This window comes from Hirundo rustica, chromosome 2, assembly GCF_015227805.2.
Source record: "Hirundo rustica isolate bHirRus1 chromosome 2, bHirRus1.pri.v3, whole genome shotgun sequence".
NCBI lineage: Eukaryota > Metazoa > Chordata > Aves > Passeriformes > Hirundinidae > Hirundo > Hirundo rustica.
In genome coordinates this window covers 38544581-38572053 of record NC_053451.1, presented here as the reverse complement: position 1 = coordinate 38572053, position 27473 = coordinate 38544581, and the positions used below count along the sequence as shown (strand labels likewise).

The 27473-nt window shown below is 47.8% G+C and overlaps 1 protein-coding gene across 2 annotated transcripts in view; it reads right to left on the bottom strand.

Moving 5' to 3' along the window:
• The window catches only part of AMOTL1 (angiomotin like 1), a 54488-nt gene extending 45915 nt beyond the window's left edge, over nucleotides 1-8573 (bottom strand). Inside the window, exon 1 of one of the 2 annotated variants that reach the window (XM_040055469.2) lies at nucleotides 8518-8573. In XM_040055469.2, the coding sequence (XP_039911403.1) occupies nucleotides 8518-8560 (43 nt within the window). In that variant the 5' untranslated portion in view covers nucleotides 8561-8573. Of the gene's footprint in view, nucleotides 1-7814; nucleotides 7833-8517 lie in introns of those variants that run through there. The other variant, XM_040055470.2, reaches the window with a different exon arrangement.
• Between the last annotated feature and the right edge of the window lie 18900 nt (nucleotides 8574-27473).

Below are 27473 nucleotides of genomic sequence, written 5' to 3'. Positions count from 1 at the left end.
GAATTCAAAAGAAATAAACTGTTAGTAAAACTGTATCCTCGCCGTCTGCATTTCAAGTCTGTAGGCACCCTTGGGTCATGGTTTGAAATTTTACAAGATGGAGAACAGACACTGCTATTTTTCTTTAACAGGAGCAGAAATTGTCACCTAACCACTTGTCCTTAGTTGTCGAGGCAGAGCAATATTCTGCTAAAATCAGGACTGGTAAATGCCAGCATCTGCCAAACTGCCCAGTTTCTGATATCTTTATATCAGAGTCAAAATCAAGTAGCCCAAATCCAGGCAGAAACTACTGGACTGTGCTGTACCCATGCTGATGTTTTACCATCATAAAATGATGCCATGATGTTTTATAATGTTAAGAATGATGTAACAATATTTTATGTTCATTCATAGTAGGTTTTAATAAAATGTCAGCTGTAACTGACACATAAAACCAGTTTCTGTGTAACACAGAAAACAGTTGCCAAGAGTTCAGTGCTTGGCACACAGCCACAATCCAGATCATGGGCAATAAGGCACCACTTCAAAGCTTAGTGGAACCTCACAAGCCATTTGGAGCAAGGCACAAGCCTTATTTCTTTCTCCCCTTGCTGTCACTGGACCCTTCCAAATCCCAGCTTCCCTCTCTGAAGGGAAAGGCTTTTTTACATGCAGCTCTGACATGGCACAAGGCACCCATCCAATGGTCAGGCACTTGTTCCTTTCCCAGACATCCTCATTTCTCTACAATGCTCATCAGAAGAGCAATTTTCTTCCCTATAACTGATTCCTGGTGCCAGAGCAGCAGTGCCCAGCAGCCACGAGTAAGAAGCCAGTTGAGGGCAACCTAGGATGAAGATCATCACCACACCAGGGGCACGTCCCTGGGGAATGGCTTTTTTACCCATATCTAGCCCAAACAAGCCACAAAGCATAGCTGCTGCAGCTGCTGCCCCGTGTTTTTTGTGCGAGCCACTGCCAAGAAGAACCGACCACATCATGTCTGTAGATGCCTGCAGGCAGCTGCCAGCAGTGCTGTGCCCTCTCCTGTCCCCCTTCCCAAAGCCAGCCCACCCCCCTCAGCCCCAGAATGTCAGGAGGCAGCCTCATCCACAGACATCATGCCTTCAATAGCCATGTATGTAGTGTCTCTTATAGCCAGCTCTGGGAGACACAACCACATTTCTGGCCCAGTTCAGTCCTTGCTAAATTGGGTAGCTGCTCCAGGCCTTCATTTCTGCATCTCTGCTGACTCTCCTACATCTAAGTGACTGCCTGACACCAATTCATTTGTTTTCCTTTTCTTTTAGATAAGCACTCATTCCACTGTACAGAAGCAGACATATTATCCTGGAGGTTACTGCACAGCAGTGAAATTCATTTGAAGATTCAGAGCTATTTAAATGAATCAGCTGCTAAGATTAACACCAGACAGTCAGCCAGGACGCAGAGACAGTGGAGCAACACTTAAATATTTCCTGTTTCTGATGTGGCTTCAGTCTGGTTTTAAAAAGGATCTAAAGCAAACCACATAGGAAGCTCATTGCTGTGACATGAGAGGAAAGCCATGTTTTTAGAGCAATAACAGCATCCCCAAGAAACAAATTTACAAAAACAGCCAGAGAAGATGGCTTTCTTACTGTCAAACTGTACTATTACTCTCGTCTTCAGTAAAACACCAAAAGATGCCAGTTGTGAAAACCAAGCTTGCTGCTCTTTAGAGGCAACACCTCAAGGCAAAGCCACTGCCCACCCAGGTAACATAATGTGGCTGCCCACAGCACAGCCCATGCTGCTGGTAGGCTGGCAGGTATGGCTCCTCCTCCACCGCCCAAAAGCCACCCAGCCAAACGAAACCGCAGAGCTGACCTCCAAAAATTCCTCTTTCAATCTGCACCCTACTGACCCAGTGGTTCAAAAGAGACTGAGGTGTTTCAAATATCATCCTAAGCAATCATCTGAAATTAAAAAGTAAGTAAGGCAGCTTTACACTTTCCTACAAACCCTGCCACAGTATATAAGGGAAGTCCAAAAATGACAGAACAAAATTTACTTCATTTCGAAGCCCACATCTGTACTTCTGTATTACAGCTGTGCCAAAAAGGAGTATAAATACCTTACTCCACATTTAAAATATTTTCTCTGCCCTGTCGTTGCATAAAAATCTCAGGTCAGAAAAGGAAGAGAATTATTTAAGGGAAACACCAAAAGGACAGTAAGGCACTCCAAGGTGCCAGGAGCTGCACGAAGGCTGTGCCATGAATTGCTCAGGGTGGACCATTGAGTCCCTGCAGTCGGTCACAGGACCCTCCATCGAGGATGGACTCCCCTCCCTGCGCATCCTGGCCCATGAACCCTACTTTCCCTCCTAAGCATCGGCCCAGTCTTGAGAGCAGGGATTGCCACACCCCGGCCACACAGCCATGCCTCGCTCCCAAAGCTGGGAAGAAGATTTGAATTTCCTACAGCACAGGAAAAAAAAATAACTCACATGTCTCCCTTCCTGGTTTAGGTATAAAAACTGGACTCCTAACCATGTCACAAGGGATGCTTTTGGTACCTCCAGCAGCGCTGGGATTCTTTTGTAGCCACAGCTCCGCTGAAGTGCAGGGGCTCAGGCAGCCACTGGTGATTGTTTTCCATCAGCAGCTCCCCAGTCAATGTACAGGTTTTCTAGGTCACTTCTGGGGTGGCTGACTCATGCTCACACCCCATAGTTCTGCTTGTGAACCTTGCATCCGCTGCCAGGGCTCCTGAGCCCTGCAAGCAGCGAACAAGCATCACTAGTATTATTTTCACAGGAGCAAAGCAATATCTAGCAGGACAAAAATCCAACACACATAATGCACACCAGATGTGAGTGAGAAGCACCTCTCATTTCCCACATGAAAGCCAGAGAAGCTGCACCCCCGTGCCTGGCAGGACTATCAGACCGACCTACGCCTCCGCAACTCACCGCTCTGGGGAAAGAAATCCTCATCCCTGTATCAGCCCCAGGATCCACATTGTGCTTGCTTATCCTTGCTCAAGGAGAGTTCCTGGAGTCACCCATCCTTGGTTCTGTCATTTCACTCTCCAGAAAGTGCATTGTCCAAGAAAGCACGAGCAAGACTGATGGGAATAGGCAATGGAAGCAGCCAAACTCCGTCTCTCCCAAAGAATTGTGCTAACACATCCAAATTTAACTGCCTACAAGGATGAACATTCTCCACGAAACTTCAGCCTCACGTGCTTATTTTCATATATGCTTCCCTTCAGCAAAAACCAAAGCAGGGGAGGAAAAAAACTGAGAGAAGCAAAGCAAATGTGCTTTGAAAGCAGCTCCCAAACCTGGCACGAGATCAGATGGATAAAGGAAAGAGTGGAGCCAAGGCTGCCTCCCCGGGAGATCCCCTCGGATGCCCGCACTTCTCCGCCCTCCCGATGGAAATCAGGCGTGCCGGCGTGTAGGGGCAAACAGTGCCCATCACCACCCTTTCATCTCAGATGGCAACAGGTTTTATTATGCTAGAATAACATGCTGGTTTTTCCCCCCGATCCAGGCTCACCCCAGAGGAGAGGCAGGATGCAGGCAGTGTTCTCATCACACCTCCAGGTGCCAAACAGTTACCTGGGCATCAACCCGACCGAGGAAGAGATTCCTTAGGCAAAAATATGTGCATTTTTAAGGTCTAGCTATATTATAAGCTACACATTTTGCCTTCACAGCTATAACATTGAGTCTACAAATACAGCCAGCCCAAATTTATTCAAAGAATTGAATCAATAATTGAAACACCTGCTTTGATCAAAGTGCCAGTGGCACAACGATGACTCATGTCAGTGTTGCTGCTCTGAGATGAAAGGATAAGTATTATTCAGAGCTCAAAGTAGGGGAAGAAATTCCCAGTAAAAGAGTGAAATACAAAGGCTGACATAGAGCTCATGAGTGAGACAACACTTCTGCTACAGCCACACCGCCCCAGCAACTGTCTGCAGACATTTTCACTACACCATAAATTCTGATTTCCAAGCAATAAAAAAAAGCTCCGAGATAAAAAATCATCACATAAATTCTTAGGGAAGGAAATCTTCTTCCACTGGGGGAGAAAAAGCAAAATCATCAATCAGCTACAACATACAGACAAGACACTTGTAGAGCAGGAGTTTAAGCCACGATAAATTTTGTTGTACTTACTGCCTTTAAAAATGATCACATTACAGAAAAGCACTGGTGTGATCCATGTCACTTGGATATTTAAGCCCTTCCATTAATTAACCAGAAGTGAAACAGGACCTAGGTCTGTGGATCATTCAGTCTTAGTTCCTTCTTACTTCAAGCAACTAAGTTATAAAATTCCCTTCTTGAACCGAATAAACAGCGTCTTGAAGAAGAGGGATTTTTTTTCGCCCCATTTGGAGGAGGTTTTCGGATCTCTCTTTCTCAAACACACACAAATACTCCTCTTGGTTCCCACTCACGGTCACGGACATTGATCTTTATCCATCTTTTTTTTTTTTTTTTTTTTTTTTCTTTTTTTTCTTTTTTTTCTTTTTTTTCTTTTTCCTTTTTCTTTTTTTTTTTTGCCAGTGGTGTCCTTTAGGTTAAATAGCTTTCTCCCTGAGTCATTCCCACAAACTTGCAGTGTACAAAGGAGCCTGGGATAAGGACAGAACAAAAATAGTACAAAGGCTGTACAGTACTCTCTAACTGAAAAGGCGGGCATTGAACTCTATCGTATGGATTTCTAGAGTTTTTCCATTTTTTTTAACAGAAGCAACAAACCATCCTAAGGATCCAAATTCTTCACTTGATCTGAGTGAAGAACTGCTTGTGATAACCCTACACTAAGCAGAGTCTTTGCACAATTCTTAAGTGTCACAACTTAAAGTAAAAAGAAATTAAACCTCCTTTCCACCAGAATATATACTACAATTGTGATCCTTCCATTATTAAAGCATTACATGCAATTTATATTCATCCACTTTTAAAAATGCAGAAATTTAATAAAGGTGTTATACGTAGAAGTGCTAACAAGATAATTGCCTGTAGATCTTGCTTCCAGATGGCTCAGCTCAGATTTAGAACAGGGAAAATCACAGCAACAGCCACCGGTGTGGAGCCATCATATCAAAACCAGCCTCAAAATGGTGCTGGTCACAAGCAGAGCGGCACATCCCAGGGGATGGGACGTGACTAGCAGGGACCCTCTGTCCACCCCAGGTAGCCATCACAGGGAGGAATTTCACTAAAAGCATTTTAAACCATTAAATCATTCATTAAATTAAATTAAATTAACAACAACATTATTTTCCAGCCTGAGACTTGATCACTGGATTCTCTAAAGCACATTTATATTTGTGTTAGCCAACATGGTCAGAGCAGATAACACTAAGTGCTGCTCAATCATTTAACCCCCTGCCATGTGTCCTTGAGATGTGGCATGCCCCTGCAGATCACCCCTCTCCTCGGCTGGGGCTGCCTTGACACGCGCTGGCCGTCATTGCCTGGTTTGCGCAAAAATGACACGCTACAACTTCAAGATGTGGGACAGACATGCACCAGGAAAACCACAGCCACACACCGTGGTGGGACACATCTGACCTGGTCAAGGCCACCGAAAGCCAGCAAACGCTGCAGGAACTCCTGCTGCTAATGGGATGCACCTTATCATGTGGCCAAACTCTGCTCTCACATCCACCACTCCAAATCTGGAGCAGTGTCACCAGCTTCTACAGATTTACTGGAAATTTACACCCCCAGTAGCATCTCACCTACTCAAAAAGTCACTAAAAAGACCAAAAATGGACATATACGTTTCCTAAATGCAGTATTTGAACAGAAAAGTTGCGCTAAGAATTTTTTTTTTTTTTTAAGAGGTGATGTTGTTCTTGCTACTATTACTTTCTACTTCCATCTATTTCTACTTCTGCCCTGAGTGGAAGGCAGGCCATTCCATTTAAAAATTCAGGACACAAATGGGGACCAGATTACATCTATCCCAAAGCTGCCAAAAAGCAATTGCTGCATGAAACCAAAAATCCTCCCGGGATTTTTCTCAAATCCGCAAAATATTCCCAAGCACTAAACTTTCCACTGGGACTATTACATTAGCGGATAGCCTGTGTGTGAAAATCCAAGTATGCAGCCGTCCTCCTAATGGTTTCCAGGACAAGAAGGCTGCACAGGGCACACGCTCCTGCCTTAGCACCAAATAACATTTATACCAGACTTGGCCTTTAAAGCGAGTTACATGCCTATGAGTGAGAAAAAAGGCACTGCGGACTCAGGCTTTGGTTTCCTGAAGGAAAGCTGCAATGGCCAGCAGTAACATCTCCACATAATCCTGAAACACTCGTCCGGTTGTGCCTGACCCTTCCCGGGCTGCTGCTGGGATCCCTTCCAACCCCCTCATGTGTGTCTTCGCCGGAGAAATGCAAAGCCTTTGGCTCTGTGCTGGCGTTTCCTCACAGAGGAGCTCTTACAAGGAGCACCGGAGCTGTATCCGCGCATCCATCCCTCCATCCAGGGACTAATGCGTAGAAGGTTGGTCCAGATCGCCGTGGGAGGCCAGGACTTGGAAAGTGCCCTCTGGCCTGTCATCAATCCTGCAGATACTTGGACTTAGGAGAGGCCACACGTGCCCCTTTGGATTGAAGCTGCCCTCCTCCAGCAGCTCGGTGCTTTCCAAAAGAAGAGGGAAAGCAAAGTTTCGCCTGCCAAATGGTGACAGGGAGAAAAGGGGAGCAATGGACATCACCGCAGATGAGAATGGGCATGCAGGTGATAGGGGAAAGTGGGAGACCCAGCCCCAGCAACACCGTGGGGCACATACCTCCCCTATTTAACAACCTAAAAGCAGCCTCCCCAAATTCATCCCCTCGCACCACTGCTCCAATCGTGGCTGGGGATCAGGAAGGCTGGGCGGGACACGGACCTTCCATGGCACCCAGCACAGCCCCAGAGAGGGCTTTTTACTGCGGGTCCTTGCCCGCCCAATATTCCCTGCCCTCACCACTCAGACATTTCTTGATAAGGTATTTATGGAACCCTTGGAAAAGCTTTTCTGGTCATTAGAAATGACTATGTATGCATACACATACATATGTATAAAAGTAAATATATACACGTGGCCTATATTTTATTTATATATTATATATGCAGCCATATATGTCTATATATATATATGTAAATAAATAAAAATACATAAACGCATATCTACATATATTTATTTATATATATATTTAATATCTATATATAACTATATACATGCACACCTGTTAGCAGGAATGGTGCTGCCAGCTAGCTGTGCTCAGGAAAATCCACAGGATTCATGTCCCTTGCCACCCTTCTCTCAGGAAGCTTTTAGGCTTATTTCTATACATAAAAAGATATAACCTGAACTCAGTGGATGCACAAGAAGGGCCTTGCAGACCCTCAGCCACCACATCCTCATCTCTGGCTGCAGCTGCCCACAGCTCCCGGGATGTTCACACAACACCGGGAAAGAGTAAAAAAAAAAAAAAACAAAAACAGTTTCCATCGAAAGAGGAAAAAGCCCAAGCAGCGACCTTCCTGTACTTAAAGCTATGAATCACAAAACCTGGCAGGAAGATTTGGGTTAAATTCACGTCGTGGGGTTTGGTTTTGGGGTTGGGTTTTTTTTGTTGGTTTTTTTTGGTTTTTTTTAACTGGAGTTTATCTTTGTTCCCTGCATGGGTGGGAAGGTTAAATATAAAAAAGTTCCTTCTCACCATCCCCCTGCAACAACAACGTGAGAAAGCGCTATCCCGGCGTGGGATCCCCCCCCTCCCCGCGTGTCCCCTGCGGCCGGCGCTGCCGCCCCACGCACCCGCGGGACGGGACGGGACGGGACGGGACGGGACGGGACGGGACGGGGCCGCTGTCCCCGGTGCGTGCTCCGGGGCCGCTCCGAGTCACAGCCCGGCGCTGGGGACCCGCGATCGCTGCTGCGGAAACGGCAGCGGCCGCTCCGAGTGCCGCTGGAAATGTTCCCAGCGCTCCCGGCCGGCGCTTGGCTCTTCCCGGGAGCGCCGGGGCGGCGGACCCCCGGCGCGTTCCTCCTTCTTCAGAATATCCTGCGGACGCCCCGCTCGGACCGGGGCTTTTTTCGGGGCTCGCCCCGCGCTGCTCTCTGCCTTCCCCGGGGAGGACTCCGGGAGCGGAGGAGCAGCGGCAGCCGCCGCGCCGGCGGCTCGGGTCTAACGGAGCGGCGGGCCGGCTTGGCACGGACCCGGCCCCGCTCCGCACCGCCCGCGGGCTCCACGCAGCCCGGGGGAGCAGCGGGGAGCGCCGGCTACGGGAGCCCAGGCCTTCCCGCATCCTGCCGGGAGCGCGGCGGGGCACGGCAGCACTCACGGGCGGGCACGAGAAGCGACATCCCGCGGCGGCACCCGCGCGTCCCGGAGCGCTCCCCGGGACACACGTGGACGCGGGCAGCCCCCACGCACGGACACACGTGTGCGCAAACACGGACGCGCGGACGCGCACCCGTGCGGGGACGCGCGGACGCCGTCTCCCTCGCCCGCCATTACCTCCGGCTCCGCGCCCCGCCGTCCCCGGCAGCACCGCTGCCATCCGCGCCGCTCCCCGCCGCCGCCGGGCGCGCTCCGCCGGCCGCCGCGGGCCGGGCCGGGGCGGGGACAGCCGGGGGCGGGGGCAGCCGACCGGGCGGGCCCAGGGGCGGTCCGGGCACCTCCCGGCGCGGGGGGGCCGCTGCCCGCCCTTCTCGCCCCTCCTGTCGGGGCTCGGGGGGAGGCGCGTTCGGGGGAGTCTCGCACGCCGGGCTGGAGGTTCGCGGCCCCTCCCGGAGCCGCTGAATACACCTGGGTGCGCCCGGGGTGAGGCTGCGTGGCAGCACCGCTGCCCCGCCTCGAGTCTGGGGATGCTCGGGATCTCAATCCCGACCTAGGCACCGGCACAGGCTGCCTGGTCCCTTGCGGGACAGTCGGTGGGGGTTACGCCCAGTCCCAAGTCCGTGAATTAACCCTGGGCATCCTTCTCGTCTTCCAGAGCTCTAGCTTCTCCCTGCGCATGGAGGAGCCGATGGCTGTTCGGGGATTGACTGGGGATATAATTTCCTTCCTAAACTCAGCTCCCCATTCCTGAGCTCAGCCCCTTGCCCTATTGCCCACCTGCTCCATCACACGTCTTTGTGGTTTGGCACACCGGCTCCGCGGGATGAGTGTTCATTAGGGCTGCACTGACCCACTGCTCCATCTCCCCAGACCGCTCCAGCCCTGCTGCCAAGAATTTGACAGAGGGGGCATGGCAGAAGAGCTCCTCTGGTGCTTGCACAGCACTTCATTCCCATCTCTGCAGCCGTGTGGGCACAGACTGGGTTGGGCAGTCCCAAAACACCCTATTCCCAGCAGTGTCCCATATGGTAGGCATCTTTTGGGATAAGTGGCACTGCCAGGACACTGCTTGGGTTTCCTCGTTTTCGTGCTTCAACCTCTTTCAGTCTAGCAAGCTGCCCAGTGATGCCAGGATTGTCCATTGTATTTGGACTTCTTCTTCCCAGGGGCTGATGGTGGCTTCTCCCTCCTCAATGCTGTGCCGAATGGATAAAGGCAGTTAGGAAGAAACACAGCAACAGGCTGAAGACGAAACCGCTCAATGTCATCACAGCCACATAAAGAGGCACAGCAAGACAGGCGCTGACCCAGTGCCATGACTGCAGGACTGGATGGCTGCAGAGAAGACTCCCAGCAGCTCCAGGCACTGGAGAGTGCTGTGGTTCACAGCAGTCTGAGACATTGCTTTTTTTGCATCACACAACCCAGTTTTGCTCAAAGTTTGGGTTTTGCTCAGATGCATGACACAGGGAAACTATAGGATGTGGAAACAGGCAAAGAAGGAAAAAAGATTCGGTGGTGAAATCAGGTTCCTCAGTTCCTGCATCTGTGCATCTCCCATAATGGAAGTTACGCCAGGACGATGTTTGCCATGTGAGCTGGGCATCCTCAGAGGTGCCCTTCCCTGCATGCCTGTGTGCAAGGCGAGGTGCCAGTCAGGTGCTGTCCCTGCCATGTCTCCCTGGAGCTTTGAAACTGAAGCATCTTTTACCCATCTCCCTGAAGTGACCTAATACAGCCTGGGGTTATGCTCCAACAACGGAGCAGTGAATTGCAAATATGCTGCTTTTTGACGTGGGGTCAAAGGGGAACCAGCACATCCTTGACCTCTTCAGGAGAAAACTACAGGCCAGTGCTTAGGGTACCAGGCTTGGATTAGAAGTAGCTGTTCAGTTCCTTTGTCATCTGCAGATGCCCTGAGTACGTGAGAGACGATTAAGCCGAAATTCAAGTTTCTGAATGCCTAAATCCTCTGCAAAGTCATGGGGGACTTTAACAATACAGTTAGAAACTTTGGTCCCCAAGAGGAATTTGCCTTGGATTTTTCAGATTTTCCTACCTCCCCCAAAGAGTTTAGCTTTGCTTATAAGCACAGGTGAACCATGAATGGGTCAGTTGTAAAATGAAGGTGAAATTTTGCCCTTGCTTGTTAAGTATCTGTTCACTGTGGCAGATGAAATGGGATGAAGGCACTGCTGTCCAATGAGTCCGCTGAGTCCAGCTCAAAGTGGAAATTCAAGCGCTGCTTTTTGTCATGTTCCAGTTTTATCATTTGGTTGGGCAAAATAGGACACATTATTTTATTTTGGTTATTCTGCTTCCCAGTCTATGTCACGGGGGCCTGGAGGCAATCTGGCTGTACTGCCCTTGGCCAAGCAGATCCTGTTCAAAGGCTTATTTTGTTTCTCATTCTGGCCCCAGGGTTTGTGCTCCCCTTTCACCTACTGATGCATGGTGATCAGTGGTGATTTTGGTGCTAGAAGAACAAATATATCAAGAAAAAAGATTGTCTGCCATCGTGTCTTTCAGTAGAATGGCAAGGACCTGGTGAACCATGCTGTTATGTTTCCAAGGAAAGGACTCTTCTTTTTCTGAAGTAAAAGTGTTGTTTAAATTTTCTCTCACGTTATTCATTTCCTGGTGTGTGTTTCCATGTGATTTACAAAATCTTTTTCTCTGTTCATTTCCATTTTGATTTGATAAACTGGTAAGTGGCCACAAAGGATGGCAGATAGGATTGGCAGAGGGAGTTTGGAGAGGGAGTTCTCTAACCCCTTGTGGTTTGATACATCTGATAACCTCTGGGGAACTGTGTCTGCCCTGGAGGGCAAGGCAACTGCCACTCAAGTTTCTCCCCTTTGCATCTCCAATATTGCAATAAATTTCATATGTATTTCGTAATTTTTTTGTTTATATATTGTTCCCTCAATTTGGGAGCAGTTACAATATTTTTTTCTTCATGTGTTAGTTTGATTCATGTCACTCTTCTAAGTGTTAATTTGATTCATGTCACTCTTCTAAGGATTGGAAGGAAATTAGTTATTTTTTCGTGCCTTTTGGTTCTAACCTGCTCAACCAGGACCGAGTGCTACCAGAGCTCCAGTTGTTAGGTCAGCAGGTATGATATGACAGGGATAGCTCTTTCCAGGATATGACAGTGCCATCTCTGTTCACTGCCTCCTGCCTGCTTCTCCCTGGTAGCCATGGATTCAGAAGACCCACATTATCCACACATCCCGTGTCTCTTGTACCCTGCTGGGGAAAACAAGCACCTCTCATGGATATCCCAAGCATTTTGGTGAGCTACATGGGAAGGGAGAAGCATTTCCAGGTGCCAGCGTGGCTTGGTCCTTAGCAGCCCCCTGCATCACTCGGCATCCCTGCGCCATCCCAAACACCTGCTGGCTGGGGACCTCTGAGCAACTGCTCCTGGCAGAGCTGGGGCTGGAGCCCTGAGGCCCTGCAGCAGGGATGCAGCCGTCCCAAACCATGGGCGCACCCGGGTATTGATGCTTGTTACATTTGCAGCCAGCCATGCGCGTAATCCCACGGATTCCAAATGCTGCAAGCAAACAAATAATTGTCCTGCTCCGCCTGACGCTGCGGCAGCCCCAAATGCCTGCGCACAATTCCGTTCTTGCTGTCGCTGCTGCTTTTAACAGTGGCTGATGGGCAGACAGAGGGCTCCAGCCCCGTTAACGCCACCTCTGGGGATGGCACGCAGAGCTGCCCTGCAATGCGGAGACCACAGCAAGAGCTGAATCAAGAAGTCAGAATACACTGCACAGAAACTTCTGCCCAGGCAAATTTAGTAAATAGAAGCCACAGAGCCTTTGATATAAAAGGTGTCCTTACCATAACTCAGGTGGAGAATACAGTCTCTCTTCTTGATAGTCAAAGGCTTTCCTTGCCCTGCAGAGACTTCTAGCTATTGGGCAGGGGCAGATCCTCTTGCAGCATTGGAGCACCACTTTCTAAATCACATCTGCAGAAGGATTTTAAGTAATCTTGTAACCTGGCAGCCAGTAAACTCAGCTCCATTAAACCTGGAGCCCCAAAGAAACCCATCCTGCTAAATAATTAGCCACTGTTAAGATTTCCTCCACGACAACGGTGCACATTTATCAGATTGCCTCTGATATACATTTCATAAGCATCATTGTATTTGGAAGCAGCAGAAATATCTCTGCACATCTGTTTTTCCAGTTCTGCCAAAGAGCTTTCATTTTTCTCTAATAACTTGACCTCTTTGGTTTCTGGCAGAAGACAGCTAAGCAGAGCACTCACTCTCTGGATTTGCTCCAGTGTGGGATGAGGTCAGGACAACAAAGGAAAAAAAAACAGCTGGATGGTTATGAAGCAGTGGGAAGAAACAGGGCAGGGACCAGGGCTTTTTCTTTCCTTCCCTTTTATATCCAATGGGATTTCGTTTCTGGGTGTGTTTATTCCCCAGGCAGACAGTATCACCAAAGCAGTATTTCCTGCAAGCTGCTGTTGTGGGGAACTCCTCCAGCAGCTGACCATGCCCAGAGTGCACTTATAAATAGCACAGCCAGCTAATTCTTCCTCTGGTCGGCTGTCGGGAAATATGAGGCGCAGGTCCTAGGGGTTTCCACTGATATATTGCATCTCCCATACATATTCATCTCGATTTTGGCAGGCTGAGGTTCATACCCCCTACTCCCACTTAATTTTTTCCATTTCATCACATTCTCATTACTCTGTCCAGGACTTTCTGCGCTGGGGGCTTTCACCTTGCATTTTTTATTCAGTCTGCTTCCTTTTTTTTTTTTTTTTTCTGCTATTCAGTTAAATCATATTTAAGCAGCGAGCAGAGAAAATGCCAGTGGGGTGGGAAGGAGGTGGAAAACAGAGGAGGGATGAGGAAATGGAAAATGGGGAGAAGATATGCCAAGCACAGGAGAGACAGAAAAGCAGTCTGCATATGTTCCTCTGCTGGGATAGTTTTTCCCTCCCTGATCTCAGTTTCTCCATAGCCAGAAATTCCACCTCAGGATTTGCCAAGGCGAAAATGTAGCATTTCTCTGCTGGGCCACAAAGCAAGTGTGAAATGTTCTGTTTTAATCATTTACAGAACAAAAGGAACACAACATTCACCGTCTGATTCGTGTCTGCTGAAATCCAGCAGCCAAAGTTGTGGGAGAGGATATGAAGAAAGGAAAGGGTGGTTTGGTTTTTTGGGGTTTTTTTTCTTTTTTTTTTCTGGTTCGTCACTGTTGACTTAAGACATGAAAGACCACGTTGGATTATTGCAAACTTTAAGAGCTCCTAGTGTCCTCTCTGGTAGATGACTGCAGAGAAAATACACAATTGCTGTTTCCTCTAGTACATGATCCCATTTCCCTTCCTGAGCCAGAAGTTTTAGCTGCATCATCAAGTTTGAGAGCCCTTCATAGACCTTTCTCCCATGATGTTTTCTAATCACTTTTTAAGCCCATTCATACTTTTGGCACTCTGGACATTCTGTGCCAGCAAGCTGCACAATGGAATTGTGTGCTGAGTGAAGACATACTTCCTTTGGGCTGCTTCAAGCCTTTCCCTCTTTGACAGAATCTCAGACTGGTTGAGGTCAGAAGGGGCTCTGCAGGTCATCTGGTCTAACCACCCTGCTCAGGCAGGACCATCTAGAACCTGTATCCCAGGACCATGTCCAGATGGCTTTGGAATGACTCCAAAGATGGAAAGTCCACAACCTCTCTGAGAAATATGTGTCAGTGCATGGTCACTGTCACAGAAAAAAACCCTGTTTCCTGATATTCAGAAGGAAACTGTTTCTCTTTGTGCCCTTTGCCTGGTCCTGGCGCTGGGTACCACTGAAACGAGTCTGATTATAACCTCTTTACAACCTCCTTACAGGTATTTATACACATTGATGAGATCCCCAGAGCCATTCCTTATCTGTGCTGATGAGACTCAGCTCTCTCAGCCTTTGTTCACAGAAGAAGAGCCACAGTCCCTTCACCACCCTTGTGGCTCTTTGTTGGACCACATCCACTGAGCCCATGTCTCTCTTGCACTTACTTACTTTTATGCCATTCATAATTCTTGTACTCCTACTGTACCTTCCTTCAACCATCTCTTTTCCACCTAATTCAGCTGTAGTTCCCTCAGAGCCTTCTTTCATGGAATCTCCTCTTACCTTCAGTCACTTTACCTCCCTTGCCAGGTATCTCTCCAGGAAATGTCAGAAATGCTCTTACTGCACAAGGTACAGGTGAGCCATGCACTTACACAGCAGCAGACTACAGAGAGGTTTTCAAAGGCTGGGCATGGCAAAGCAGGGCACAAATCTTTAAGACAAGGAGAGAAAGAAGGACTAGGAAAGGATTTTCCATTTATTCCACCACTGGAAGCTTTGGAATCACTAGAATTTTTGCAAATATGTAGAAAAGGAGAGTATGAGTAACATCCAGCACAGATTCAGAACAGAGAACAGAGCTGTCAGACTCATCTGACCTGCTGCAATGTGGTGATAAACCTGGCAGATAAATGAGAAGGTGCAGATGCTCTTTGTGTTGGTGTATAAGTGTAACTTCTGGTACTGCGTCACGTGGTGATGCATCTCTGTATCTCTATATCCAAGATAGGAACACCTGGGCTACAAAAAAAATTAAAAGATGGATGCATGACTGGTCCAAACTTTTCTCAGAGGTTAGTTACTCATGGTATGATGTGATGCAAAACACCTCTCACGAACCTGGTCCCGATTAGTGTTTCCACAAATAACGCAAAATCCAAACACAGCTTTTTACATTTGCAGTTGACAGCAAGCTGGGACAAGCTGACAGAAAGCTGTCAAGGAAGACATGATGAGCAGGAAAAAAGGGACACACTCCACTGATCCTCCACTGGATGCCCCCTTCAGCCCCTGCAGAGTGGGCAAGGAACTCTCAGTCTGACCTACGGAAGGTCTTTTTCCTGCTTATGCCTGCCTTTGGCTTAAACTATGGAAATCTAAGTAGACACTGAGGAAACCCTTCCAGGGCCGCAAAGCACTGAGGTGAGTTGCCTGGGAAAACTGCTAGGATGAGTTGGTCCTGCATGCAGGGTGATGGGTGAACATGAGCCACTCTCCCTGGCTCCAGGCAGAAGTGGTGCGTATCTGTCTTCCCAAAGTCCTGCTCAGACCTGCCTTTCTGGGATTTTTATCCTGATGATGCTTTATTATAATATAGATGTTTTGTCTCAGCATGTTGTTATTATAATACTCCTTTATCTGCTGCTCCTCTGCTAATAACTCCTGCTGTTCAGATGGCTGGTTTGACCAGGGCTGAGTATTTTTGAAGTGGTATTCTTCGGTTACACAATCACTTCACAGCATAAATCCAAGGTGCCACTGGGATAGTCTTGTCCTCTACCTCTCCAACCTGTGCTTGGTCTTACCTGGCACTGCAAACCAGACAGCTGTGCCTGACTTAGGTCAGGGGACCAATCCAGCTGAAAACTCACCAGCTGGGAGGAAGGCAAGTGGAAAAATCATATTTCCATTACTTGTTCTGCTATCTCACATCCTTTGTCTGTCTTGTCTACCTTGGATGGAGTAATCACGTCTTGTGCTATGTTTGGAAAGCAGAGTGGAATTGTAAGGTGATACAAGCGCTGGTTTGGATAATGTTTTCCAGACTGAGTGATGTCTAAACTCTTGTGCAAAGAAAAGTGGTGTCCAAGGAGTTCCACAACTTGTTATTTGGGACAGGGAGCCTCTTCTTTGTCACTAAATAGTAAGATCTAGAAATTTTGCCAAGGTTAGGCACATGCCACTGAGGAAAGACTCTGTTCAACGAATAAGAGAAGGAAGACCAAGAGAATAAAAGGATCTGGACTGAGTTCTGTAACAGAAAATGCAATTTAAAGTTATTTGACGTGTTTTAAACACAATCAGGTAACAAATGAGGCAGCCAAAGGAAGGGTCTTGGCTTTATTCCCATTCCCTGCTAAGACACTCTGGGTGAATGCATGTCAGAGCAGTCTCTACTCTGACACCAAGTGGAGAGAGCTCACACGGACTACTTTAAAATGTGATCAAGTGTATCTCCTCACTGGCAGTGAGGACAACCCCTCAATGTGCCGCCCATTCTAGAACCAGTGAGGCACCATACAGTTTTTAAGCATTTTTGCAGTTCTAGGAATTATTTTCAAGAACTTGTCTCCTAGCAGCAGAAATACACACTGGAGATAGTTATGCTTGATAAAAACCACTCTCTGGGCTCCTGCAGTTTTACCCTCCGATCCCAAGTTCCACCACTGCCATACATGGTGAGTAGCCAGTGGGTGCATGTGGATCATCTTTACTGGGATCAAGGCGGGTTTCAAGAGCGGCAGGGTAGTCGCAGAATCACTGTAAGGTTGAGTTTATCAGGGGCATCTGGAGTTCATCCACCCCAATCTCCTGCTCAAGCAGGGCAACCTACAGCCCATTTCCCAGGTCCATGTCTAGGCAGCTTTTGAGTATCTCCAGTTATGGGGAATTTCTTGCCCTGAAAATGAAGAGGAGGGTGCCTTTTCCTTGTGAGGAAGGGCCGGTGCTCAGTCATGTCATGATGCAATGTGCCAGAGCAGTCCCACCATGCTGCCAAAGAGCAAGGCAGGGCATCTAGTCCTGAGACTGGCATATCTCCCAGAGCATCTTATTTCACACTTTCCAGCACGCTCTTCTCAGGAGGGGTTGGGAGCTGGTCAGTTCTGGGCTCCTCAGTTCAAGAGAGGTGTGGAGCTCCTGGAGCAGATACCACAGACGGCTACGAAGAGGATTAAGGGACTGGAGCATCTCTCTTACAAGGACTGGCTGAGCTTAGCCTTGTGAAGAGATGACTGAGAGGTGACCTTAAAAATGTCTATGAGTATCTGAAGGGAGGGTGTCAATAGGATGGAGCCCGGCTCTTCTCACTGAAGCCAAGGATTAGGACAAGCTGCAAGAGGAAGAAACAGATGCACAGGAACTTCTACCTGAATATGAGGAAAAATTTCCTTACTGTGTGGGTGACCAAGCACTGGAACAGACTGCCCAGAGAGATTGGGGGATCTCCCTCACTGGAGATATTTTGGATCTGGATGCAACTCTGTGCAATTGATGGCACTTGAGCAGGGAGGTTGGATCAGATATCCCCACTGTGTTCCCTTCCAGCCTTACCTATTTTGTGTTCTCATCAGACCTCCAGTGCTGGGTGGCCAGAGCCCTCCTCCAGAAGCTTCCCAACCTGCAGCTCAAGTCCTCACCACACCTTACCCAGAACACCTCTAACTCATCCTGAGAATCACACCTCTAACTCAACCTGAGAATCACACCTCTTTGGACCTTGGCCCTGGGATTAAGAGGAGATCACTGCCAGATGAGGTTTCCCCATGGATTCAGCCTCTGAAGCCTTCAGCTTCCATTGCTCATTTGAGGTTGTTTTCTCTCTGAGTGTCTTGCTCTTCTCTCTTGCTTTACACATCTCTGTTTCTGCCTCCCGGGTGAAGAAAAATCCCTCATCATTTTCAAAGGTGCCACAAAGTCACAGAAACTCCAGTACCAGCCACTGGCTAAGCCTCAAACCCCCAGCCAAGAAACAACAGCATGTTATAGTGCTCTGCACCAGAAAGGTAACTTTTCCTGGGGAAAAAAACCCTGCACCAATTTCACACAGAAACCTATCAAACACATCTAGTATCAAGCTATTCCATCTCTCTGAGGGATGACATTCAAAAACAGCACAGAAAGTAGGCACTGGTGCTGGTAGATTAAAAAAGCATTTAGCAGCTGCCCTGTTGTTTAAGTCATCTCCTAATTACTCAACATAAAACAGGCTGAGGAAAACGGTCATGCATGGACTTACCCAGCTGATCCAGAGCAAAGAGGGCTGGGGCACCTTCGGAGAGCTCATTGTCTGAGGGAAGAAGAACAAATGCTAGGGAAGTCAGCTGGAGAGGCAGATGAGGACAGATGGGGTGACAACACTGTTTTAATCACACTGCAGATAAACCCCTGCTCGGATCGCTTCCAGTTCACCCTGACAGCTTTCATGTGCGTGTTGTGGGTTTTCTTTTAATCCAGCTGTTACTGAAAAACCTCAGAAGCAGCTCAAGACAGAGACTTGTCATGATGAGCCCTGAAGAGTAGAAGCTCCACCGCCCCATCTGTACTCTCCCTGGGATCCCTGGCAGTGCTCCTCTTTTAGTCGTATCGCAGTTCTTCACTCCCTCTCTTCAATTTACCCAGTGCTCAGGGCATGGCCAGGAGCACACTGCCTGCAGCAAAACCTTCCTGTATGCTACAGTCTCCTCCAACAACAGCAGCTGGAGAAGGATTAACCAGCAGAAGCAAGAATTATTCAGAAGCTCACCAAACCTTTGACTCATCTGATAACAGCACTGCAGTAACTCAGTGCCTCTGACAGGTGAGACCACAGGCTCTGGAAATCCCTGAGCTGGTGGCATCTCTCACCAAAAACTTGGAGGAGTCTATTTTGCATCCCATAAATAAGCCCACCCAATCTTGTCTGCTCGCAGCTGCAGAGCACAACACACACAGATCCCTCACTGCCAGTAAGGTCCATGACCACACAGGAATATGTGACCGAGTGTTGAATTCCAGTTATGCCTTGAAGGTCACAGGGATTTTGCTATTTTCAGACATTTCTTGCAATGTCAAAAGTGCTGCTAAATTGAAAAACCCAATGTAAATTAAAGAAATAAAAAAAACTTAAATTGTGGAAGGTGGGGGTTTTTGTGGCAGGTTGTTTTGTTTTGGTTTTTTTCCTTTATGTTTCATGGCATTTTTTCAATGAATGGGCTTGACTTAAAAAACTTTTGGTCTGGAATATGTGGATCCCTGTATTCATAGAGGTTCCAGGAGGGTACTTGAGAAAGGCAGGTGCATTATGCCTTGCAGCAATCTCATACCTGTGCTCTTTCTTCGAGATCTTGCCCCTGTTATAAAATGCTCTTAGGCCCAACAGTTAGAAAAGGTTGAGCCTTTAGTTTAGGACACAATTGGGATGCATAAAAAACTAAAAGCCAGTATATATCCACATTCAGTTGTTCAACTGGCTTGGATTTTTATGAACTCATGGCAGTGACTCTGCCATCCTCTGCTTTACAGACACAAGCACGGAGCAGTCCTGAAGTCTACAGGCATTTAACCAATACAGTTATAAACAATAACACAGATCATTTAAGTAGCAAAGATTTTAAGAAACAATAGAAGCAGAGATTGTTCTAATGGGGAAAAAGAGTGGACTGCAGAAAGCATCCCTGTGCTGCTCCCCTGGAGCCACCCTGGGCTGGGCACCTGCAGAAGCAACAGATGTTCTGTCATAAGGATGTTGCCCAGTGGTGCTTTGCTGGGGTTATTGAACCCAGGGCTCAAAAGCATAAATCTGCTTATGGGTTCAAAAGCATAAAGCTACTTATGTAATTCAGCTCTCACAGAAAGGGAGGCGATGCCACATCTTGGTTTGTCCCTTTCCCTTCCCCCGGCATCTGGGCTATCAGCGGGAAGCCAAGGGAAACAGATGGAGATAAGCGAGCGCTCTACCAAAGCAAAGTGTTTCCGTTCCCAAGGTGCTGCCATCTGGAAGGCTTTGGCTTTATTTTGGTTTTAGTCTGGGGCACAGCACATCCCAGACAAAGAAGGAACTTTGCCCAGGGAGGGACAGGGACCTCTGGTAAAAAAATGACCTGGTGCTAAGCAAGGAGCACTTGTGGCTGCTCCTGCCAAATGTTCAAATGGGGATTAAAAAGCCAGCAAGAACAGCTGACTGGAAATTAGGTAGAGATGAAATGTTAGAGGAAATAGGACTGCTGGCTACTCCTCATTGCATCTGCACCAAGTGTTTTCCTGAAAGAGGGAATTTCTAGAGAACAATGAACCCTAGCCTTGCGGTGGGTCGTCTTGTGTCTGGCTAAGTGGGCTGAAGCCTTGAGCAGTCCTTGCACAGGGAGCCCCAGTTGGGGCAGCCCCCCTGTCATTGCCAGGACAGCATGTATCCCTGCAGTCAGCCTAAACTGTCCCACACAAATATGATTGAAGAGAATATTTTATCAGTTCTCCTGTCACTCCTTCCCAACCATGGTCATCTGCAGAGTCCTACCTGTGGAGGGTGAGGGTGGTTATATCTAGCACAAATGGCACATTAACTGGCCAAGAGATGGGTGTTGGAGCCTTTTTTCTTTCTTTTCTTTTCTTTTTTTCTGTTTTAAGTCCTCTCCAAAGAAGGAAAACAAGCCACAGACCAAGTTTGTCAGTGTGACAGTTTGGATCTGACCTTTCCCACCTCCATACCCACCCTGGCTCTGGACATAGCCCAGCAAAACCCCTGGGACCACTGCAAGCACAGTGGATGGCAGCAGCACACTGGAATACTCTCAGCACTTTCACTGGGTGGATTAAGAGCCAGCAATCATATCCTACCTCCTTTCACATTGGAAAAGGGGTGGATCCCACCATGAGACAACCAGTTTGTTTCATCCAGCTTCCAGTTTTCACCAGGGTCCATCTCTGATCCGCAGCATCAAAGATCTGCTTGCAATGCCTCCTGCTTCTCTCTCTGGGGAATAACCAAAAGATACTCTGAGTATCTGTCATGCTGCTAGACCATAACCAGCTGCTGAGAGGCTCACCTCAGCAGAGGAAAATCTTGTCAATATTTCAGGGGAAAAAAAAAAATTAAAAAATTTAGGAAAAACCCCCATGGCTCACAGGGAATTCTTGGACCAAGGAGTTGTTGTCTCTACTCAACTTATCAACAAGCCTCCCCACCGCACCAAAAGGCCACCAACACCTGGACTTTTTAAATTCCTGTTATCAGTCTGACCAACACTTAGAAATTCCTACCCATCATGATACTTGCAGGATGGTGTTTTACTTCTGGGGTGAAGTGGGGTGATGCTTCACAGGGACATCCATGGGGGATGTGTGTCTTGGCTCTACATGCCCAGCCATCAGGTCCTGGCAAGGGAGGGGTGTGGGCAGGCTTGCTGGCCTTTGTTCCCACATCCCAGCTCCTCCATGGATGGGAGCTGCAGGCTAGAGGTTACAGTCGAATACACATGCCAAGGCAATGCTGCCACTGCCCACTTGTCTCTCAGAGCTGCTCCAGGCCCAGAGCGGTGGCTGTGAGCCAACAGGGAAGGATGGGATTACTGAGCAGTTTACATAGGAGCTCTCCACCCTGAAAAGTCCCTTTCTGCTGTAGACACTAAATTATTTTCCTAACTATCGATCATTCAGTGCAACCCACAGGTTTGTTGCACCAGGGAATCTTCATGGAGACATTTTCCTTCTCTTGACTCCTTGGACCTGTGCATCTGGGAAATCCCAGATGTGAGCAAAGACTCTGAGAATAACTCATGGAGAGTGGCCCTGCAGAGGACTTGAGGTTCTCATGGATGAAAAGCTGGACATGAACCAATGGTGTGCACTCACAGCCCAGCCAGCCAGCCTCATCCAGGGCTGCATCCAAAGCAGCGTGGGCAGCAGGGCTGGGAGGGGATTCTGCCCCTCTGCTCTGTTCTGGTGAGACCCCACCTGCAGTGCTGGGTCCAGCTTTGGGATCCTCAGCAAAAGAAGGACACGGACCTGTCGGAGTGAGTCAAAAGAAGGGCCCTGAAGATGATCAGAGGACTGGAGCATCTCTCCTGTGAAGACAAGCTGACAAAGCTGGGGTTGCTCAACCTGGAGAAGAGAAGGCTCCAAGGAGACCATATAACACCTTCTGGCACTTAAAGGTGGCTTATAAAAAGGTTTCAATTAGATATTAGGAAGAAATTCTTTACTGTGAGGGTGGCGAGGCGCTGGAACAAGTTGCCCAGCTGGAAGTCCTCAAGACCAGACTGGATGGGGCATTGAGCACCCTGGTTTAGTGGGTGGTGCCCATGCCCACAGCAGGGGTGCTGGAACTAGGTGATCTTTAAGGAACCTTCGAAACCAAACAATTCCGTGATTCTATGGTCTATGATCCTTGGTGGGGTAGCACATACAGGCATTTAATGCATCACTAGGCCTTCAGGGTTACATGGATTTGGAAAGGAATAGAGTCCTTGCAGTAACAGCAACCTCTAATTTATTAAGGAAGCATACAACAGCATTGTGAAGCAACAACAAGTTTTTGCCTCTGTTGGAAGGTGCTGAAAAAGAGGTGACAAGAATTTCCCCTAGCACTGTCTGAGGCAAACCCAGACCCCAAATGGCAGCAATGGAGCTGATATCATGGTGAGGTGAGTCCCATGAGACCCACCACACTGGCAGCTGGTCATCACTACTAAGCCTCTGATTTTCTTTGTCATTATTTGTAGGAATATTTGGCAATTTAATGCTGTCATGACCCTAACTCAGGGCACTCCTGGGAGGAATGGGCAGATAGCAGTGGAGGGACACCATCACACCAGCACCATCTCCTTAGGAAATGAGGCCAAGAAAGAGATGGATGGGGTCCTGTCTCCAAAAGGAAGCAAAGCATGGCTGAGCCATCCCACTGCACTTCTCAAGCACTGGTACCTCTCAGCTACCATCTTGCTGACAGGGGTTGCAGGAAGGGGCAGCAGCCCCACGCCAAGGTGTTTGGCTCCCAGTAGCTCCCAGCAGCTCCCAGCATGGCACAGCCCAAGCCCCTGCCTCAGCCCGCTGCCAGGTCTCACCAGCATGAACAGGGAGTGTGCTGGTGCTGGTGTCCCCGGCTGGCCAGACCTGCAAGAAGGCATTTCACACATTCTCTTGCTCAACACCTTAACTGAGTAGAATTAAATACTTGTCCATATATGTTTGGTGAGCAGCAGGACAGGTCACTGCCTGTGCAGGCAGAGCTGGACTGGAGTTTTTTTGATGTAGCAAATTCACCTGAATTGCAATTAAGAAGTACTGGGACTTCAGGCAAATTTGGGTGGACTAAATAATTAGTTTTAGCTGAAAGAGGAAAAAAAAAGAGTCCTGAGAAGAGCAGCAAAGCTCTATTTTGACATTTAAAAAATGATTTTTTTTTTCTTGTTCTTTCAAGTGCTGGTTTTAGTTTGAAAGTGACCTAGTTTGCTTTTTCTTTTTTCTTATTTTTTAAAGAAAAGCAGTAAATAATCTCAAACCAGAATGTCTCATGCTATGCTTATGAAAAGAAATCAAAGAAAAAAAGAAACATTCTCCTTTAGGGGGTGATCCAAACCAAAAAGTATTTTCAATTTTTCCCTTCAGCCCCTGAAATCAAAAACCTATTATTTGTACAGCTACGTGACTGAAAGGGATCTCTTCAATGTGTACTGCTGGCAGTTTCTTCTTTCTACCTGCCAAGGGAGGGGTTTGTCTGCAAGTGCAATAAAAGTATAAGAGAGAAAGAACAAAAGGGCAATTTATCAACATAGCATAGAAGATAAAACGGCTTTTCCATATTTACTTGTTTCTCGGAAAGAAGGAACCTCAAGTCTTTGCCTGCTGCCCCACTCTGCTCAAAATCACATAGCCATGAAATCATATAGACAAGAGTCCTGAGCTCTCATCGCACAGATTAGTGGCAGATGTCAAACCTTCTGACTTCACTGACACGTAAGGTCTAACCAACATTAGAGAAAGCAAAGGTCAAAAATCTCTTTGGGTCAATAACATCAGCAATGACAATCACCCATAAGATCATAAACCTCAGCCTTTGCTGTAGCTTTGGGGGCATCCCTCTCTTCACAGCAGAGCCTGATGTCAGCAGAGGCTGCTGGTGTCAGGTGTTCAATGCCAGCATCAGAGATCAGAGATCAGAGATGTGTTTGTGATCCCTGTCTCACCACAGGGCATGCACAGTGCCCACCAGCTGCTGTGGCTGCCAACAGGATGGGATGGGAGGGAAGAGGATGGGTGAAAACACAAGACAGGGCCCACTGGCTGCATTTATATTCATGCAATAGACGTCTTGCTAAAATGCAGAGCTGGAAAAGGAAGCATCGCTGCTCAAGCTGGTGTCTCACCAGGGCTGGGATGACAGCTCCAGCTGCTTGAAGGGCTCAGCCTTGCTACAGTCAAAAATCAACAGCACTACCTCCATCTTTCAAAAAGACAAATTGAATGTGAGATTTTCCAAAGGGCCTGCACTCAGGTTGTGTGCGCAGTCTTCGCCTAGGGCAAGGGGTGCTCATTTTACACACCTATAGCTTCCACCATTCCTCTGAGGAAAAACAAGGTGAGAAAAGACCCACATTCTTCCTATATCCAATACAACATTAAAAAATAATAGGGGTCAAATACATTAAGACACTTTTTACTCTGCAGCTTTTACTGTACCTCAAAAACAGCAATGCAGATCACAAAGCACTGTCCATTTTCAATCCAACTTGCAAATCTCTTCTAAACCGCAGGAAAAAATAGCATAATATTGGAATGACCATTTCAGCAATGTTTTACAATCCCTCTAATCTGTCAGGAGTGGCTGCTGGAGTACAAGCCCCAGTTAAGCTCCTCTTCTGGAGCATTTCCAGTTCAAGACAATCTGCCACACAGCCTCTCAGGCCACTCAGCAACTGCATGATGATAGTTTTTTTAGTACCATAAACTGTAGAATTCACATGGCCAAAACAGCAGGAAAATAAAAGTTAATTACCTAAATTAACCCAGACAGACAAGAGACTAAAGCATCAAACCCTAAATGCTACAGCATGCAGGGGCTTGATCTGCTGGACAAGTATAGGCTGGAAGTGTTTGCCCAAACACTGCCCTCAAAATTGGCTCCATCCACACGGCTCAGGTGCTGCTGAGTGGAAATGCAGATGATGTACAAAGGATCTCACATTTCTCTGAGCTATCATGTCTCCTTGCCTATGGTTCAGCTTTAGAGTTCTAACCACATCCACCTACTTGACTGGGAGTGAAATTCAGTGGCTCTTCCAGAAGACAAAGACTCAGCTACTTCTCCTCTTCTCCATGAGGAGCAAACAAGGGCACAGTGTCATGAGATACTTAATTCAATCTGATCCAGTTAGATCACCACCAGGGCTGGTGCTCACTTAGGGCTGGTGATATTCACCCACCACCTTGCTGGTCTGAGCCCCTAGAACTGCACGCTTTATGTTTAATGATTTCTTGATTTAGATGAGCAACCTTTCCAACACCTTGTAGCACCTAAGAAGAGTTCACATGTGATCCCTGCTGGGTAGCCTCTGTCCTGGAGGAGCCAGGCAGTGTGGGGTGCACACAACTGGTTCCTGGGATCAGAGCAACCCCAAGCCACACCATCCCATTGCTTGGTGTCCAGACCAGGGCTGGTGGCTGCAGAGCTTGTAGCTTACACCAGCTTGTAGCAGCCTGGTGTAAGAGCGAGTGTGGGACTGCAAGAGAAAGGCTACACGACAGCTGAGGTGGTCACAAGTCACAGGAGGTCTGGTAGATGGGGCAGCAGGGAGCACACCAAGGAGAGCAGGGCTCAGTATCAGTTTGGAGAGAGAGGCTGGGACAAGGGAGATAAATCTGTTTCTGTTCATACTGCAGACCCTATGGCAGTGGCTGGCCATTGCTAGTGTGTTCTCCAGCAAGAGAAGGCACTGACCGTAACATGTGCTTCCAGGCAACTTTTGGGGTTTGGAATCGATATTCACCACACCAAAGGAATGATTGGGGCAGCCAGGGCAGAACTGAGGCTGAGACAATAAGCAGAGACAGAAGAAAAGAGCTTGGTCCAGCTGGAGGAGAGGAAGAAAACTTGGCCTGACTGTAGGAGAAGGTCTCAGGCAGCAGCCTGGCAGCAATCACACATGGGATTAAATGCTATGAGACAGATCCCTTTACCCGTGATGTTTCCCAGCGCCCTGCAATAATACAGGGATAGCCTTCTCTTCATCAGGCATGCACTGGGAACTTCCCTCCCCATGCTCATCAGAGGAGCCTTAGGGTGCCTACACAATAACCCAGATCCTTCCAATGAGTTCAGAGAAGTTAAAGTATCCCCCGACCCAGAGCTTTGCCCAGAGTAAAAACTAAGCAAGTTTTGGCAACTTCTGTGTCCAAAAGGCGATGTACTTGGAATGTGAGAGCAGTGCCAAGGGGAAGTCCCGTCGCTTGGGCAAGCAGCAGCTGCTCTTGGGCAGGTATCACTGCTGTGAGAAGGCACTGCCTTCCTGCAGCTGTTCATCTGCCCAAAGGCAATATGAGAGGCAATGGGAAGGTCTGACTGAGCCTTGCAGATCTGAGCAGGGCAGGATCAGGACTTTGGGGGGGACACAGCAAATTCATTTAACCTGGAGTAGCGTGGGCACAGTGAAAGGCACAAGGTGATAAACTACTTGCCCTGTAGCCCAGAGCTCAGCCTGACGGCTGCCTTTATTCACCCACAGCTGTTCTTTACTGCCTTGGATGTGTTCTCCTTTAATTAGCCCAAAAGGTGACTAATGAGCTATTTGTTAATGTCATCAATCAAAAAGCTCTTTTTGTAGCTGGTCTGAAAGAAGGGGTTTTTTAAAAGCATCGAGTTTCAGCCAACTGGCACGGAGCATGATCACAAGCTAATTACATGATCTCATGGCAGTTATCTCGAACTAATACATCATTAATCTGATTTTACGACAGCTAAAGGAGAAGCCCAGAGCCAAGAAGCACTTGAACGCTCCACAGTTCTCAAGACAGGAGCCCTTTTTATAAAAGCTGCAGGTTTACACGCAGCAAGCACATGTCAGGGCAAGCTGCAAGTTGTATTGCTCCCCTCACCTTGACAAACGAAAACATTCACAAGCCAGGAAACACACGATCTCCTCCAAAGGGAACCTTCCCCAAAACACAGTTACCATCCCCCCGACTCAATTCAGGGCTGCAAGGATGACCAGAGGGAAGGGGCTCAGGGAAATGTTCCGGAACCCTAAAGCATTTTTGATAAGCTTTTCGTAGGACAAAGCCCTGTTGGAGACTGGTCCCAGTCTGGTCTCAGAGGGACATAATATCAGGTGAGTAGTTTCAGATCATCTGCACTGATAGGGTTGGGCATTAGAAGCTCCTATCTCTCCTCTACATCCCTTTGGACTAAAGGTAGGAAGCAAACCAAGAAAAAAATTCTTATTTACAGGTCATGACTTCATTTAAATAGCTCACCTCTTACTAGGCACAACTATCTACACAGATAACCAGAAAAATCTTGAAGACCTTTGAAAATAGCATCTTTAATTTCATCCAAAGTCTTCCT